Here is an 18,808-nt window from a genome sequence, read left to right as displayed (position 1 = left end):
GCCCAAAATAAGGAACACTGGAGCACACATTGCTCAGGGCAAAAGACACTGTTTTAATGATCAGGGTGCGTGACTCTTGTTTTTTGACTCTGAGGAAGACGTCAAAACATCAGTCTCACCCTGATCATTAAAACAGTGTCTTTTGCCCTGAGAAACGTGTGCGCAAGTGTTGCTTATTTTGGGCCAGTCGCAGTGAAATGTCTGGGTAGGGAGTTTATTTTACTCTAGTTTGACCGTCCTGGCCGCAGAGCATCTGTGCAGTTCTCTTTTATTTAGCTGGCTTGAAGCGCGTTGGGCATCTTCATTGCCTTAATTGGGTTTTGGGTCCTCTTGCCATTGCACTAAATGCAGACACTCTGGAAATTACACTTCTCCAGAGCAACTAATAATGAAGGAGAAGATAACGGCATCTAGTTCAGTAGTAACAGAGCCAGACCTGGCTCATAAACTCCTCTCACCTGACTTAATATATACTGCGCTATTCGGGGTACTTTTTAGGACATTTTAAGAGCTATGCATTTTGATTTTAATGGATACATTTTTAACTAGACTATAACACACAATGACATAACATACCATTACATAAACTTAAAAAGTTTTGGTCCATTTGTTCCTCAGACAGCAAGAGGGAATCAGTTGTGCATCTGGTTGTGTGAGTAATGAGAGAATTAAAGTAATATAGATGGGGTACAGCCTCTGCTTTTCCTGGGAAGGACGTCAGCTGTGCAGATGATACAAAACTCAGGGCTTTTCATTTTGGAATCTACAAAGGATATCCAAGAAGATTAAAACTGAACCCAGAAGGCTGTAGAAATCTGGCAGATTAAGTCCTGCATTTGGGAAATAAAATCTAAACCAGGACTGTGGATTGTGGAAAGAAAAAGAAAAATTGAACTGAGGAAATCAGACAGGAGTCCACTCATAATGTGATACAGTTGGAGTACCAGATTCTCCAGTAAAATGGGATACACAGACCTGGTACTGTGCAGAAATTGTGACTGATTTTATTATTCATTAGTTCATGTGTGATTAAACCTTCCCAAAAAAGTGGGGGAAAAGAAAAGCTACAAATTACCAAAGCTACAATCAGTGCCAAAGTTTAATTGACTTTAAAAAAGGACAAAAACTGTACACGTACCATAAACAGACAGGCTATGGTAACACAAATACAGGTCTTCAAAATAAGAAAAAACCTATAAAACATACATGTGTGAAATATGTGAAAACACTCAGCATGTTTCTAAAATGCAAAAATGTATGCTGAAGTTTCAGTATAAATGGTTAAGTGGACATGGATAAAACATGATTAACTAAACGATATTACAAATATCCCAAAATCTTTTAACATCCCCACAATAGACAAACTGAGAGTAAATTAAAAACAGTGTGTGGTTCACATGCATTTGATTGTAAACACCTAATTACAGAGCATTGGCCTGAAGTACTGTTTTTTTTTCTTTCCATTTTAAATACTGTTAATAAACTTGAGGTACATCATGGCTGTAAGACAAGTTTACAGTACTAGACAAAGGTAGGGAATATTATAACCAATATTAAGTGAGAATCCTCACCCATGGAAACTTACTTTGAAGCTACTATAGATTTTTGTGATTCTCAGTTGTGCGTCTACATTGTAATATCAATTCCCTCTGTAAATATTGATATTTGAAATTTGCAAGAATAACACTATATATATAACAATGGTAAATACTATTCACATGACAATTAAAAAAAGTTTACAAAGCATCCAGCTATAAAGAGTCCAATAACAGACGCATGTCACTATAAAAAGTATTAAACCCTCCATACACTGAGGAGGGACTTCACAATTTGTGCAGTTGCATTAGATCTCTACCGATAGATTTCTTCCAGCCACTGAAAATATCATCTCAGCCAACAACTGTGCGGTGCCAACACCACAGAACTCAGACGTGAAGTTTTACGGTCATGACAACAAAATAAACGACTGATATGGATCATTCAGCAGATGAGGAGACAGCCTGAATCCTTCTGCGGGTACAAACCAACGAAGCAGGCTGATCACAGAATCAACAGCGCCCTCTACAGGCAGTACTGTGGAGGTGGCATACCTCGGTCATTTTGATTCTCCCGTGTCTGAACCTGTGCTTCTCAAACACAGCCCTGGATGTACAGAGAGCAGCCGTTCTCGCTATCTGCACACTGCAAGCACTCGCTGAACTGGGGAAGGACAGAAGCTAAACTGGTTTGGTCAAATCAATAGCCGGAATCATAAGATATTTGCCCCCAGGCAGGAACCGTATTAACTAGAATTACAAACACTGATTCTGATTGCAACCTAGTTATAAAATATGAAAATCAACATTTGTGATACTTAAATTCTCATACAAAGATATGGCAAACAAAATGCATAAAAAAGCACATATAAAACATAAAGACCGTTGTGGCAAAAGCATTTTCCCCCTGGAGTTTTCCCCCTAGCTCTACCAAAATGTGTAGAGTCTGACATCCCTGGATTTAGAAAACCTGCCTCTGGTGCCAGGTGAAGTGAAAGAGGAGCTGAACACTTGCCCAGGGTAGTGGAACGCATACTCGGGGTGGCTGAACACTTGCCCAGGGTAGTGGAACACTTGTTCAGGGCAACTGAGCACTTGCCCAGGGTAGCTGAACACTTGCGCAGGGTAAACACTCTGGACCAGAGCAGCAGACGGAGGTGTGAACACACCGTGCTCAGATCAGAGGAACAGAGCCACCGCGCTGGCCGGGTCTTAAGACCAGCGTCAGGGCTTAACGCCCCCATCTAAAAAGCTCTGAGGGGCGTGAAGTGGGTCAGACATCACGGGAGATAAAAGGGGACCAAATCAACCCCAAAAATTCTGTCAGTGGAAGGCAAGGGCAGGCCTGAGAGTAAAGGCCGTCTATGTACCCCTGCATTGGTGCGATAAGACACCCGTCCCGTCCCAACAGCAGCTCACTTAGCACAGGACACCCATTCAATTCTGTATGCTCTCAATTCTGACCTCTTGATATGATTAAAACACCAGCCCTGTCCTGTAAGAGCAGCAGTGGCGAGTGGACCTGGATCAGACCAGTACTTTGGCCACCATTCCACATATTTCACCACTTTTCCTGTTAATGACAACCCCGGACCATCAAGACCATCAACTGACAAGCTTTCTGCCATTTCGTATAGTTTTTTCTTTTTTTTTTAGAACTATTCACACCAATATATAAATATACAAAACATTTACTGCTTTCTTGACAAACAAGCACTGGCATGCCCACTGACTCCGACTATTATCGCCTTCTACGTACCACAGATGTCTCGACAATCCGACAGACGATGTCCTTTATCGATGAGCGAAAAGAAAGATGCGTGTAAATGGCAAGCGGCTGCTGCGCAGTACTGTAGCTTTTTTAAACCATGCAGTGCAAACCGGACGGCTCGTCATGGCCACAGAGATCTGCTCCGCTCAGAGAGGCCATGAAAATTGCATTACTCGGCTTTCTTCTGATAAATAGTGTAAGAGAGAAGAAATACTGCATGGAAAAGTATGCCATCCGGGGACCTTCAGTTTCATGTCCTCAAAACAGACATATACCTACATAACAGAACCACTTATACAAACCGAATATTGACGGAACAAGTTTTCCGGAACGTTCTGAGGAACACAAAGAGTCACAGTAAGCAATAAACCCTTAACAGGATTTGTGAGGGGGGGGGGGGGGGGGGGGGGAAGAAGTTGAGGGCTGTTGAGTTTGGGAGGTGCCCGGGTGCACGTCCTGTTCCAGGATGGGAAAAGAGGGACTTCTCTCTGTGGGGGGGCCTCCTGCCCCCCTCCCTCACCGGTGAGAGGTCTGAAGGGGAGTGGTCTCAGGGCTTTGACGGACGGGAGCGCGGGGGGGACTCATCAGGAGGGAGGGGCGTTCTGGTTCTGGTATATGGAGGCCTTGTCTTTCAACAGATCCAAACACAGGTGACAACTCCAGCTTCCTGAATGGTCAAAAACAAGGACAGAAGTGGGGTCTTAGGGTACATACAAACACAAAGGTTTAGTTCTGCTGTAAATCTCAAGCTCACGCTCTCCAACTGCAAAAACAGTTACCTAAAGCCATACCCCGCAGCAGGTAATGAACACTACTGTAGAATACGTTATGTGAAACAAGGCACAAGCAGCCATGCGCAAAAACAGACAGGCCGAGAGAAACTGATGATTCACGATAAAGACCCCGGTTGCACGGCAACACTGACAATCTGAAGCCGCACATATGCCGCATCACCAATTACTCTGATAGAGCGGGTCGTGGGGGGGTGGGGGATGGGGGGAGGGGTGAGAGAGGCAGAGAGGAAATTGCGTTCCGTGTTTCGTGGAATTTCCAGGCCTGTTAACACAGCTGCTCATGATGACCGTACCTTCGGGCGGCTCGGACATGGGAGGGCTGAGGCAGTACATGTGGTATCCCCGATCACAGTCATCACAGAACAGCAGCTGGTCCTGCAACACACATCAGCAAACGCAGTCATTTACACCCACAGAGCGAAGCCCACAACATGTTAATGGACTTAAATAAGGAAAAATTCAGACTTAAGACACCATCACCAATCGCTTCTCCTAGGAGCATACTCACCTGAACTTAGTCACACACACCGAAGATTGAAGAGGACATTTCACTGTACTTGATTACTATACTTACTTATGTTGCTGTGGTAGTAATATAAGTAATGTAATGTACAGTCTCATATTCAAATATTTTGAACAGCTGTCACTCAACGGTATGGCACTCAACTCATTGTAAGGCACAAAGAATATTGTTTTTTGAAATACAATTGATCATGTTGACAGTTTCATCTATACCTCAAACTTGCAAATTTGCAAACTCATGCACCTCAGCTGGAGGATGTGTGTTTTCTGGAACATTCCTCAAGATTAATGATCTTACTTTTCACCGACTAACTGCCAAAAGTTAGCTAAATGAATTCAGACAGCTATGCATATTTAAGCACAACTTTTCCTGCTACAAAGAACACTCACTAATAGTCATTTCTATTAACAGGGACGGCAGTGAATTGATTCAGCAGGTGTTGTCATGTCTTATATTTAATGCTTCAATTGCCGCCCGCAAAGGCTGTTCCACCCTTTTCAATATGAAATAACGGCAGCTACCGCTTTGTGGTCCTCTTCGTCATTTGCATTCTGTGCACGCGTGTTGAAGCGTAAACGGCCACGCTCGGTTTGACTATTAGCACCGAACCACAGGCTGGAGACGCTGACGCACGCTCATCGCCAGCGCAGTCCAGGGCATTTCCACACGCTCATCTCACAGCTCACAGACGGTTTAACAACGCACCGAGGACCTCGCTAGCAGCCGTCCAATCACAGGCCCGACGCGGCGGGGGCAAGGTTGAGATGAGCTGCGCTTTGATGTGTTCATTCTGCCTCTGGGGCCCAAACTAGTCCTGTAGGGCACCTTTCCCACCAGCCACAGGGAGGCTCTTCAAACGCGTTAAACCAACATCGTTCAAAAGCACCTCGGTCGACCGACGTGGCCGACCGTTCGTACAGGAACAGCGAGCTCTTCGTCCGCCGCTTGGCTTTTCACTCCGGCAGAACAACAAGCCCGAGAAACGTGGCTTCAGTTTCACTCGAAGGCAGAAGCCGTTCACCTTTTGCTCCAGCGCACATTAAGTTAATTTAGCAGACCCCCACATATCCCCTCACTGGACAGAAGGTGACTTGAAGCTGCACTCCAGTGCACATGAGCGCTACACTGAGAGCGTGAGGTGAATCGGGGGGTGGGGGGTGCTTACGTCATTCTCAGAGGTGCCACAGATGTTACAGCACTTGCACTCGATGCACTGCCAGCGGTACGTCTTCACCGCCGCCATCATGACCGGAGTGAACTGCAGGCAGGACGGGTGACCTGCGGGGGGAGGGGGAGGGGGAGGGGGTGAGTGAAAACAAGGAAATTTAGGGTTTTTTTATTTACCGCACCAAGATCCTTAAATCGGGGGGAAAGACTACACTGTCAAGCAGGTGCGTGCACTTTAGGATTCGCTAGCAGTTAACTAGCCATCAGTTAGCTTACAAAACAGCAAGCTGTAAGCTTAATAGCTATAAGCAGCTCACTAGCTTATATACCGAGCTATCATAGAGCTATTTTGCTAAATAGCTCGCCAGCTGGACAGAACTGGCATGTCAGATGATGAGACTGAGGTGGCCAGACAAACACGATTGTAGACATAATTATCTATTAAACTAAAATTACTAATAATAGAAAGTTAAAAAAAACAAACATTTTTTCTCCTAACTATGATAAGATACAGTACTTCTTTCAATACAATCAGACACTCAAACCTATGCATGCTCTCACCACACAGCTGGGCAAGTTCCCTGTCAGGAATAGAACATGGGCTCTCATAAACCCCAGGAGAATAGCCTCTAATCTACCTGCTATTTCACTCTGCTCGGATAGGAAGATTAAGCTTTTTTTAATTTGGCAAAAATAATATCCAATTTCTGTCCAATCAAGCGCTTCCCATTACTTCCACCAAGGCTGAAAAAAATTTCATAATTCACTGAATCTAATTCAATCCCTATTCAGCCCTGCAAGATCATGCATGTAAATTCAGGGCTGAAAGCTTTCCAACACTTCCATTAGATCCGGCACCTTCTGAGACCATCCTACCATCCCTTTTCATCCCCCCAAAAGACTGATTGCAACAAAACTTTGAACCTCAAATTCTAATCTGTCTATACATTTCAACCTTTTTAAAAAAGCCTTCACAAAAATACTTCTCAAAAGCACATATTTTTTCCAACAACAAATTGGTACACCCCGAGCTGTACTAATATTCTCCATTCTCAGCTTGTTTCTGTCTCTATAAACCACATATTTTCCAACGACAAATTGGTACACCCCAAAATGAATTAATATTCTCCATTCTCAGTCTGCCAGCTTGTTTCTGTCTCTGTAACAAGGCTGCACTCGCTGATTGAGCCACTTGGGACCTGGTATTTATAGCACTCCCTTATAACATATCCCTTAAAAGTCATGATTATCCCAAATGGCGTGTGACATCAGCTGGAGCTCCAGAAAAGGGCAGGGGAACATCAGCAGGCCCCCGGGGCGCTTACCCGAGCGGCCGCAGTCCGAGCAGGACACCAGCCCCTCCGACTGGCCCGTCTTGTGGTTGATCTTGGAGTCGCCCAGGCAGAAGTCACAGTAATTGTTGGGAAGGGCCAGGCCGTCTGGTCCTTTCTTGGGGGCTGATTGGGATACAAATGGAAACAGGGAACACTGAAAACTGCAGCATGCTTTTACATGAGACCGACAGGCCAAAATTTGGGATCATTTTTTCCCCCCAATTATCGTCGACCACACAATAGAAATTATGTACAGCAACAATCACAGCTTACATACACTTCACTGAAGGTCTAAGAGAGACATTACAGAAGCATAAAACAAACACAAGTCAATATCTAAACTAATTCTAGATGACTAATCAATTGAATACCTGTCAAGCCGTTATTTACTGCTTTAATGCTGACAGGATTGGTCCTTTCATGAAGGACGTTATTTAATGCAGTGCACAGCACCCTGACATCCAGACAGAATCGCCTCTCATGCTTCTGAAGGCCCTTAAATGGAGAGAGCAGCTATAGGTGGACCCAAGGTGATCGAACAAGGTGCCAAACAAAAGCACACATAGCGTCTAAAACACACCTGGCCCTGGGTCTACTGAAAGGGGGGGGGGGGGGGGTAAAATGCACCCCAAGACGACCTGCTGAGTAAAAAAGCAGGTCAGTACGAGAACAGAACTAGCATTAGCATTCGCTGTAAGGCACTTCAGCGCTGAGCGCGAACAAGCCATTATCCCCGAATAGCTCGGTCCAATCAAATCTAGACTAATGAAGGAGTCAGGCTAGCGATCAGCCGCCGAATAATAATATCAGCAGAAAAACCTAAGCAGCTCTTTCAGTGGTGCCTAGCAACGCAATCAGCGGCCAGGAGGGCCCGGCTGGGTCAGGAAAAGAACGGCGTGTACGAAACCGAACGCCGCGTGCCAAAAGCTCCGCGGGCGGGGGGGGGGGCGGGGGGGCGTCGGGACTCACTCTTGTGCTCCTCCGGGTGGTGCGGGACGGGGGTGTGCAGCTCCGCCTCCTCCTTGTCCTCGCCCTCCTCCTCCGCCAGGTGGGAGTGCGCGTAGTGGTAGCTGAGGCCCGGGCGGTTCTTGTAGCGCTTCCCGCAGACTGGGCGAAAAACGAAGCGCATCGGTTAGGAGGCGGAGGAGGACTGGCGGCTCGCTCGCTCTCTCTCGCTCTCGCTCTCTCTCTCTCTCAAACCAAGCAAGAAAGCACCAGAACTCCACCCAGAATCAGAAGCACAGCAAGCCCATTCCATAAACACGTGACACAGAAATGTATTCACTGTAACAGGGCTTTTATGTTTTAAATGTAAGAAAAGAGCAGAAAATTATAGCCTTGAAATAACAGTCCTGTCTCAGCAACAGCTTTTGTGCAGTAGTGAACTTAACAATTCCCATTATTAATAATACACACTGGAGGTGCGCGATTAGTTTCACATAGTAGGTGGGTTGTTTGACGTCGCTCAGGAAGCATGCCAGTCAGCACAGCAGCACAGGCAAGTGGATTGTTCAGGGCAGAACACAGCATACATCAGGACCAAGCCCAGGATCCCACTGAGAACTTGCTACTTAACTGGAGATTGGTTCATGAGTTAACCTGTGCAGTGAGCGAAGAAGCACACAATCGTTCTGGAAAAATAATATCACAGTTCCACAAGAGAAAGAGGAACTGTGATAATAAAGGACTACATCTGGGGAAAAAATGGAAAAGATGTACCAACAAATTATGGCACCCTATTTTAAAGCCAGAATGCAAAAGGAGAAAGGAAAAGCACTAAAACAACCAGGCCGACCAAATAACAAGCCCACTATCATATCGTACAATTTGACATTCACATTCAATATGTGCTTATAAGCCACAGCATGTGGAAAGCCTAGTGAAGGCAGCTATGAGAGTGTGTGGGAACAGCTACAACACAAACTCTTTACAGAGCACCACACCACTACTTTCTTGTTCATCAGAATTTTTTTTTCCTGATATCTGCGTATAAATATCTGGATACGATTTAACAGCATGCATACATTTTTTTTTTTTTTTTTTGAACAATCTGAAATATGGGTTGGGGCTTCCAACAAGTCAGTAAAATAAATTAATGGTGCTAAGCAATTCAGAGCAGTGTGTCTCTAAAGGCTGTCTGAAAAACATGCAGTAAATACTCCAGTCTAACTGATGCTTAACAGCTGGTGCTCAGCCTTGGGAGTCCTAATGAGGGACTGGGGATGGTGTAGTGGGAGGGGACGAGTTACAGGGACTTCGGCAAGTTTATGTCTGTGGCACACTTGTAACAAAGGTGCTCTGCATAGACAATGTGTGAAAAATGCATACTGCTCTATGGGAGTCTCCTAACACACTGAAGCAGGCCAAGATGACATAAGATTCCATGTGCGCTGCAATGATCTTTCTTTCCTTCCATCCCACCTCTCTAACAACAGGAGCGTTCTTCACCAAGTGAACCTCAGTGACTCACCGAAGCGCCCCAACGGATTCACGCTTACATCATCAGCGCGACTGTGCCAGTCGTCCCTTTGCCAAGACACAAGACTGCATTCGCATAACCTGCTTCCATGAATGCAAACGATGATAAACATACCGTAGGGACAACAGAAAAGTTGTCCCTACAATACCAAACAGCACATATCAAATACAAATTTAAACGTGAAAGTCATCAGACGGGGGGGAAGGAATGCGTTGGATCGACCCACAGGACAGTACATCACTACTTGTAAGGGTCATATAAAAGCTACTCTAACGACTGAAGCCTCCGACTACGAAAGCATTTTGTGTGTTAGTGCACGCGCACACAGGCAGGACCACAGCACCCTCAGGCCATCAGCGTAAACCGGGGCGGGACATATACCTCCTTCGGAAGATTTAGAAATATGCTTTTGTTTGCGAGCGTCTGAAAGAGAAAGGGAAAGAGAGCAGAGAGAAGAAAAAAAATTTCAAGATCCCCCCCCCCATCGGTGGCTCTGAAACGCTCAGAAACCATCCAGCCTGGTCAAAGCACCACTTTTGCAGCCTGCGGCAAAATTCAATTCCCAGCTGAGGAGTCAACAATCGTGATCTGCACCAAAGAATTTTTATTCAGAAGGTTAGAAAATGAACTGGAACATAGTGGCAAACACTAGAATAAGCCCATCTCTTATTTCTGATCCCCTCAGGCAAAAACATTATGAGCACAGACCTACAAATCAGACCTAAAATCAGTTAAAGTCTGATTCAGGTACAGTAATAGGCATAGTACAAACTCCTGCGTAACAGGATTGACTTTAGTGACTCCCTGTAAGGCCTGTATGGGGTAAAAGCCTGTTCATCACAAGAAGGGTTTCAATGCTGAAGAAAAGACCATGACCTTTACAGCACTGCTCAGCCAAGGAAACGCCAATAAACAGATAATAACTGACCAGCGCTCATATTCTATTTCAGCTCATCAAAAAATACATCCAGCGGGGCCAGCGGTACCCGCTCCACAGGCTGCCGTGCTGGAACACTCACTGAACTTTACACTGCACCCGGCTCCAGAGCTCAAACAGAACACAAGGCTGCAAGCTGACCAGTGAGGATCAAAGAGATATTAACAGAAGACACCAGGGCCTTTGTCCTGGAGCTGCAGATTCACCCTATAGAAGCTCATCTACCCGGGTGTGTCTGCAGGCCTAGAGGCCCCGGTGATATCCAGATTAGACCAGTCTGTCACAGGGTGGTCATGTGTGGCATCAGTATCTGTGGGTGCTTAGGGGCAGAAGCAATCTGAGCATTCTGAAAACACCAGTGCAAATGCAACCAGAAATCATTTTTAAAAAGCACAGGTTATTTCACGTTATAAACGTTAAATTATTGAAATGGGAGGGGAAACTGACACAGTGCATGTATACATTTGCAGATTTATCACATGAGAAGTGTACAGAGACATCTTCACATTGACAAGGTTATATTATAAAAAACTGTAGGATGTGTCACTTTGATTGGAAGAGGTTTGTTTTCAGATCAAGTCTAGTAGTTAATGAAATTGTTTGCTGGCTTCAAGGGAAACAGTCATGTAAAAACTTCACAAAGTTGCCCCCAAAAAGAAGACCACAGGTTAGGCAGCCATATTGCCAATACACCTAGTCAGCTGTAGAAGTTACCCCTTCTTTTTAAAAGCCAACAGACGGATGAACGATGCTTTTAATGAAGAATCCGGTGACTCATCCTTGTCAGGGATGCATCTAGGGCAAGCAAGCTGAAATGGCTCACTGCCTGCTTCACACTCCACTGTGGTTAATTAGGGATAAAGAGTGCCTCGCACCATAGAAATCAGGATGAGATCCAACCTCCTGAGCTGTCACCAACATCATCAGTGAGCTCAACGCAGCTTCATTAATTCTGTGCATTTTAAGACATTCGTATCTTTTCCATCTCAATACGATTTAGCGAAGGATATGGAAATCCATTCGGGCATATCCCTTATATGGGAATATGTGACAATCTTACGTAAGACTAATGAACTTTCACAAATGTTTCAGAGGACAATTTCCTCAACCCGTCACCTCAGAACCAGCATACACAGACATCACTGAGGCACACGACTCTGGTTTTCACACACGGTCCTGGGCTTTGATAAACTGAAGCCTTGCTTGCTTCCTATAGATGAATAGAGGCCCAGGGAAACCCATGCCTGCCCATACTACTGTTCCCAATACCCCACGGTGGCAGTGTAGTATAACAGACTGCAGCAGACTGTCTTGCAAATCCAAGACTGCAGGTTAAATTACCTGGTTCCCACTGCCATTTTAGCCTTGAGAAAGATACTTAACCTGAATGGCTTCAGTAAAATATCCAGCTGTACAGACTGTGTATAGAAAGTTTGTAAACTGCACAAGTGGCTCTGGATGAGAGCATGCTAACTGCCCAAAGCAGGGGTGTCCCTTTTTCAAAGGGGCCGGTGTGGGTTCAGGTTTTGGTTCTAGTCCAGCACCATGTCACTTATTGAGGTCTTGATTGAAGTCCATGATTAGTTAATCAGTTGAATCTGGTGTCTTGGTGCTGGTCTAAAACAAAAACCTGCACCCACACTGGCCCTATTCAGGTAAGACTGGACACCCCTGGCCCAAAGTGTAAAATAGGGACGTGAGCACTCACTGTCGCAGGCGTAAGGCTTGTCCCTGTCCTCCAGGGCGGCCGCGGCAGCGTCCATCTTCTTCCGGCTGCTACTCACCCCACGGCCCTGCAGGCAACAGCAGCAGCACTCCATCACTGTGCGCCTTTTTACCGGGCTCTAACAGCCCCAGACGCTAACAGCCGCCCCGATCCAGCACATCCTGACTTGTCACGTTTTCCTGAGTGAAATGCGCATTACACCTTGAGCGTAAAAAACGTGTTCAATGTTGTAACTTAAAGACTTAAGCGTGTGGCTTAATTAAGGGCCTTTATTAAAGGCATAGACCCGTCAATGTCAATCCACATTCAAAGGGATGCAAACCAGGTGCTTGGGTCACCTTGTATGGGAGCCCAGCACTGGAACAGTGTGTGAAAGGGCCTTCAGCACTTGAACAGTGTGAAAGAGCCTTTTGGGCTGTTACTGGTGCTCTCTGAAGCACCCAGTCCTGAGAAGGAGAGCACTTTGCGCTCTGCAGAGCAGCTCACCTTTCCCTTCCCTTTCCCTCGTCTCTTGGGGGTATCTTCCTCGTAGTCTTCATCGTCCAGGTCGTCCAGGAAGTCATCAGGCTCCAGGACTCTCTGTGCAAGTAAGTGGAGGGAGAGCATTTGGGTTGGCACAACTGACTATGTTTGCTTAAACTAATTCTAGATTCATAGTAGCCAGCTTCATCCAACAACCTCAGACTCTAATGAATGAGATTGCACACAAAGGAAACTCCGAAATACCGGACCGATACACACTTTACACATGCACAACAAGCTACCTTTTAAAATACACCACCCCGGACCCTCCCCAACCTTGTTAGAACTGAATACCATGGAATACCGATCTTTCAAGATGAACAGAACAGACAACTGCAATCAAAGACATAACACAGACAAAGCCAATGCCTTCTGTGCAAGGAGGACCAATAATAATGGTATAGGAGAGGGGGTTTAGCAGCAGGAGAGGGTGTTTCCCCTTATCTCCATGACAACCCCTTGAGTGACACAGCGGCCCCGTACCTTCCTAAGGCGGGTGGACGAGTTGTGGGTTCCGGCGGTGAACTCTGGCACGCTGGGCTCCTCCTCGGGCCCCCGCAGCTCCGGGGTGCCCCGCTTCTCCTGGGGCTCGGCCTTCAGCAGGGCCTCCAGGCTGCTGCCGTCCGCAGGGGGCAGCACGTCCTTCTTCAGCGCCAGCTCCACCTCTGCGGGAGACAACGGACATCAGACGCTGGACTCCCAAACTGACCCAGGATTCAGGGCTCCAGCTACATTAACCTGGATAAGTTTTAGCCCTTTCCCCCAGACCAGTGGTAACCAACCCTGTTCCTGGAGATCTACCAGCCTCTACAAATGAGCAGCTCAACAAGATCTCTAGCTGTTTAATGGGGTGTGCTTTGTAAGGGCTGGAGTGAAAACCTACAGGATGGTAGATCTCCAGGAACAAGGTTGTTTATCACTGCCCTGGATTTTCATACAAACAACAGAGCTCTACAGTGCTCCAATTTTAGGAGCATGTGCTCCAGAGATCTGATGTGTGCTACTTGGAAAAAAAATATAGGATAACACTCACTAATTGCATTAGTGTGCACCTAAATTTTTCAACTCAGGAGCACATGTTAGCAAAGAGCCTTGAACAAAAGAATTCCAAGACCTCTAAGCATCGTGAAATTTCTCCACGTATAACCCCAGCTATAGCAAGGTTTGCTACGTGAGGGGAGGTGCGCAGGACCTGATTTGAGGGGAGGGAAGGCAAGGCGGGGGTCCTCTGGAGGATGCGCCCGTCGTTTCTTCCTCCAGCGACGAGCAGGGTAGGTATACAGCTGCCCTGGAGCAACCCCTGCAAGCAGGGAGCGAGAGAGCGCACAGAGAGACAGAGAGAAAAAGGGAAGAACCAAAGACACATTCAGGAGTTAGATTAAACCACCTTTCCAAACTCTCACATCACGCTTCTGTTTCTCGCAGTCAGCTGCAGTATGTTTGGGGCAAATACATAGTTTTTTTTTTTTTCATTTGGCTCTGTACTCCACAATTTTACAGTTGTAATCAAACAATTCAGATATGGTTAGCGCAGATTTTCAGCTTTTATTAAATGGTATTTGTATACATTCAGGTTTCACCTTGTAGACATTACAGCACTTTTTATACCGATATAAAAATAGACTCTTCATACATGTGTATTTACATAGCAAATGAAAAAAAAAAAAGGTTCCTAACCTGGACCTCTGTGTCTCTTCTCCATCCAGATGTAGCAGTTGCTTTGGGCCACTCCAGTCTGTGAGTCCAGGAATGGCATGTGGACGCTTCTTTCAGCACAGAGACGCGCATTGTAATTATGGCACTGCTCCATGGCATCCTTATAGTACTGCTCCCCTAGGCTGAGCATGATGGACAGGGAGTGTGAGTATACAAAATACTCACAGTGCAAATCATCACTACACAGAGCGACTGGCATACGATACAGTGAGCCGAGCCAGTATGGATCCAGCAGTGGATCTTAACTTTGGCTTACGTTTGCCCATTTTATTTGGAAAGGGTGGAGTGGGGGGAATCAGATAATGCAAACGACAGTGTGGTTTAATTTTAACACAATTCTTATGCAGCAAAAAATAACAAAATTATTGAAAAATAAATTGAAAATATTTATATTACATTTATCCAATATCTCTTGTATGGCTACATGTGTTTCCTAAGAGGTAACTTATCTGGTTGGCAAAGGGGGAACCATTTTAAGTTCTCCTATTGAGTTTCCTTTTGTTGTTGCCATTATCTGACCCCCTACATCACCACAACCACAACCATATTAATCGGGCTGTAGCTCAAAAACAGCCACGATTATCTTCTCATGTTTATACAATACAGTTTATAGAACATAAAAAGATGTTTTAAAAGCGAGCAGAGCAAACTGAAAGACGGTTGTAGCAAACGTTATAATGCTGTTGATGTACTTTTTTCGTAGACTATTTTTCTAGCAGAGAAAAATAGAAGGTTATCTAGCTAGACAAACGTTACAATGCAGCTAGGTCCAGCACAATTTCGTGTAGCGATGAACTTCCGCGGAATAGGGGCCACCAACCTACAAAATGCCAAGCGAGCAAGTAATTAGCTAAGTTAGCCAGCTAGCTGACTTTCTGGTTCAAGAGATAACATAAGCTAACTGAGCTAATGTTATATGCTAAAGATGGAGAGGTGGCTACAAAATGGGGAACAAACCAAAATAACCAGCAAGTTATCAAGCGTTAATGGTCATTAGCTACAACAAGCTGATGACTAATGTTACCTACTACCTTAGCCAAGGTTAACTATACAGTTAAGGTAAGTTTGCTGTATTTTAGCACTCCTAACGTTAGCTACCTAGCCAACATCTGCAATTTGAACGCTCCCGGGCAAATCCAGTCAGCTAGCTACTACTAATTGACTACCTAGGAAATCAACGCTGCCGCACATTAATGCTCACTGGCTGTATTAAGTAGCTACCTAGCTAACGTTAAGTTTGTGACTTCCTGCTTATTTTATTAGAGCTGCTAACATTGGCTATCTTGTGACATTTAGCTTGTGATAGCTGGCTAAAGTTTGAGCGGTTATTGAACAATGAATGGCTGAGCTTATTTGGTGATAGCTAACAAGCTAGCTAGCTTGTTTGCTAAGATTCCCTTTACCGACTGGACTTTTGGCTCCGCAATGGCTTCACGCAATCGTTTATTCAATACACAAAACTGTATCAAAACGGACCTCATTTCACACATCAACTGCGCAACAAAATCAAAACCAGCAGAAATATTTTAATAAATAAGCACTCACACTTTGACTACATTCTCCACAACAGCCGCCATCTTCGCTCGAGTATGTATTAAACGGGAGATTTCCTCGTGTTTGTGCGCAGTCGTCAAAGTACTGCTGAGCTATTGCTTTGGCGAAACGAATCAAGCAGGTAGCGATGTTCGCTTGTCGTTCATTTTCATTGCGGGCATGGATCAGTCTCAGCAGTCGACCGCACATTTCAGTAGTTGTTTCCCAGTTTTGCTAGTTTTTCATTTTCATTTCAAAATTATGGATTTGTGACTTCAAGAGTAAAATGACTGTTGTTGATTAATCTCGAACTCATTTGTACGTGATTGATGAATCAACTAAATCCTTTGCCAAAATGCAGTTGCTAGTCCTACTTAAAATGTGTATTTTTATTAATACTTTATTTAAACAATACTTGGACTACTTGTCACAGCTGGCAGCCTGGAAGAACAAAATTCTATCCTTTTTGTCTTTGTATAAACAAAATAATTTAGCCTACCACTGATGATATCAGGTTACTCCAGAAATACACATTTTTGGTAGGCTACATTTTCTTAGTGAACAAATTTCCTACTGTACCCTGAAAGTACAATAATGAGTCAAACGTGGATCTACCCTGACATCCTTACATGAAGACGACCTGTAATTTCATATACTTTTTACTTCCAGATTGATTTTGATATGGGCCTATTGCTTGGTTATTAAAAGTATCACTACTAATCAACCGGTAAGTAGAGGTGCTGTACTTTTTGAACTTACAGTATTTTAAAGATTCTACTAAACTGTGTCCTCTACCACTCTAGAAGTTGTCCTGGATATGGGAAGTCCCCAAATAAACTGGGCTCTTGAGGCTAACTCAGTTACTATTTTAATAAAGCATTTCCCAGAGCAATCCAGCAGATAGCAGTGTTAACTAGGTTTTGAACATTGTGTCAAAGATCAAACACAACACCCCCAATTCAATCTAAAAGTGCTGTGTCCTTAAATTTGAACGTTAAATCAGGCAAATGTTATAGGATGTATAAATAGGTGATTTTTATTGCTTGCGCAACATGTGTGGGAGTCATTGATATAAATAATCTAGACTACAGTTAGTTTAAGTTCACAGTTCAGTTTTCAGTTTTTTTTAGAATGATAGTGCTTTTAAATTAGCTTAAATCAAGTGGAGAAGTTGAGAATATAGATTGCTAATGCATTTTTCATACATATCAAACCTACTATTGAGAATAATATAGGCTTCCGTAGGCGACAGGTATTCTGCCACTTTATGATACAGGGTGATTTACAGTGCTCATACCTTCTCATGTAATTTCATATGCTAGTTCTACACTTATTCTAGATACTGAGGAAAAAGGGAATGCCAGAGGTAAACGGCAACAGCACAATAACAGTGTAGCTCTGCATCAAACGCATTCAGTTACGATAATTGAAAAAAAGAGTGCTGTACATTTAAGAAGAACACTATTCTTTGATGAGAACTCCCCTTCCTTCAGCAGCATGTTTTATGTTAGACAGAGGATTACTATAAGCACACAGCTTGCATCTCTGGCACCAGTTAAAATGGAAGTGGGGATCTTGTTTCCTTAAAAAATCATTAAAACTGAAACTGGTTCAACATTGTGTTGGAGGCAGATATTATGACTTTCACCAAAACAAACAGATTTGTTGCCCTCATGGGCACATTACGAAACAATTGTTTCACATTATGATGTTTGTGGGTATCATAATGTAAAAAATTACCCATGTTTTCTCTTAATTTGAAATGCCTAATTATATTAATCCAATGTGCTCACATCTGCCTCTATGTTGATTTTGGCGAGTGCAAAGTGTTGCAGTGTCTTTTGTGGGTAGTATACCCAGACAAGGCTTCTTGAGTTCAATAAGAAGTGGAGATGTTCTGTACTTTAGATTACTCATTGACTCTAGCCAATCAGAGTATCTTACGGTGGAGTCTAATAAACGAGACTAACATTGATGAAAAGCTCAAGACTGTAGATTGATGTGTGAGTTATTAACGAGAATGGAATGTGAGGTCCCCTCATTAATCTCTTTCTCTCCCTTGTCCTTTCACTCTACACAAAAGACATAGATTTACTAAACTTGACAAAAGCTCAGTTTAATTTGCATGAAACTATCAGAGCCAATATAGTGCCCTGAATGATTGCACACATAAGGAATACCTAGCTGACACTTCAATATCTTAAGATAAATAATTACTTTTGAACTCCAACAAGCATCCATTCGGCCTTGTCCAGTGCGGTCATAGTGCTTGGACACATGTTGTTACTGAGGTCCATTCTAGTTACACTATCTCTATGGTTTCACACACCACCTCCCTCCCTTCTCTGTTCCCAGGCCATTCTGCTCTCAGGGTCAATGGCTGTGTTTTCCGGAGCCTCTGTGTTAACAAAGCCATTTGGAGCCATTCCCAGGGCTTTTGAAAAAGTGGACACGCCACTGAAAACAAGAGAAACGCACACCATACACACACCGAGCACACATAGAGAAAGAGAGACAGAGAGAAAGAGATAGAGATAGACAGAGGGATATTTATTAATTTATTCATTTTCTGAAATAAATGTGTAGTTCAGGTTGTATTGTTAGAATAAAATGAGTAAATCTGTTTCTTCAACCCATTTCAGTGAATATTTGCCGCTTGCAATTAAACTGTTGTAATAGGTGCTTATTGCTTGTTTTGGGTTTAACAGTACACCCAAAAAATGTCCAACAAAAATATCCAAAATGAAAGGGGGGCAATTACTAAACACATC

General features: G+C 44.1%; 1 protein-coding gene across 1 annotated transcript; it reads right to left on the bottom strand.

Moving 5' to 3' along the window:
• Positions 1–1,081: 1,081 nt before the first annotated feature.
• On the bottom strand, positions 1,082–16,195 carry LOC118222473 (zinc finger protein ubi-d4-like). The gene is made up of 11 exons (XM_035408095.1): positions 16,050–16,195; positions 14,466–14,626; positions 13,981–14,088; positions 13,272–13,453; positions 12,753–12,845; positions 12,249–12,333; positions 8,094–8,231; positions 7,116–7,247; positions 5,789–5,901; positions 4,394–4,475; positions 1,082–3,973 (listed from the first exon to the last, which is right to left on the bottom strand). The coding sequence occupies exons 1-11, from the start codon at positions 16,079–16,081 to the stop codon at positions 3,891–3,893; spliced, it is 1,209 nt and encodes a 402-aa protein (XP_035263986.1). The 5' UTR covers positions 16,082–16,195; the 3' UTR covers positions 1,082–3,890.
• Between the last annotated feature and the right edge of the window lie 2,613 nt (positions 16,196–18,808).

Source organism: Anguilla anguilla, chromosome 3 (genome assembly GCF_013347855.1).
Source record: "Anguilla anguilla isolate fAngAng1 chromosome 3, fAngAng1.pri, whole genome shotgun sequence".
Lineage (NCBI taxonomy): Eukaryota > Metazoa > Chordata > Actinopteri > Anguilliformes > Anguillidae > Anguilla > Anguilla anguilla.
The sequence above is the reverse complement of the archived record's forward strand: the minus strand, read 5'-3'. Positions and strand labels throughout refer to the sequence as shown.

Excerpts from the sequence above, each read along its gene's own strand:
- LOC118222473 (XM_035408095.1), bottom strand. The coding sequence starts at position 16,081 with ATGGCGGCTGTTGTGGAGAATGTAGTCAAAGT. Across the intron at positions 14,627-16,049 it reads GTGGAGAATGTAGTCAAAGT|CCTAGGGGAGCAGTACTATA; the intron begins GTGAGTGCTTAT and ends CATCATGCTCAG. Across the intron at positions 13,454-13,980 it reads CTTCCCTCCCCTCAAATCAG|AGGTGGAGCTGGCGCTGAAG; the intron begins GTCCTGCGCACC and ends TGTCTCCCGCAG.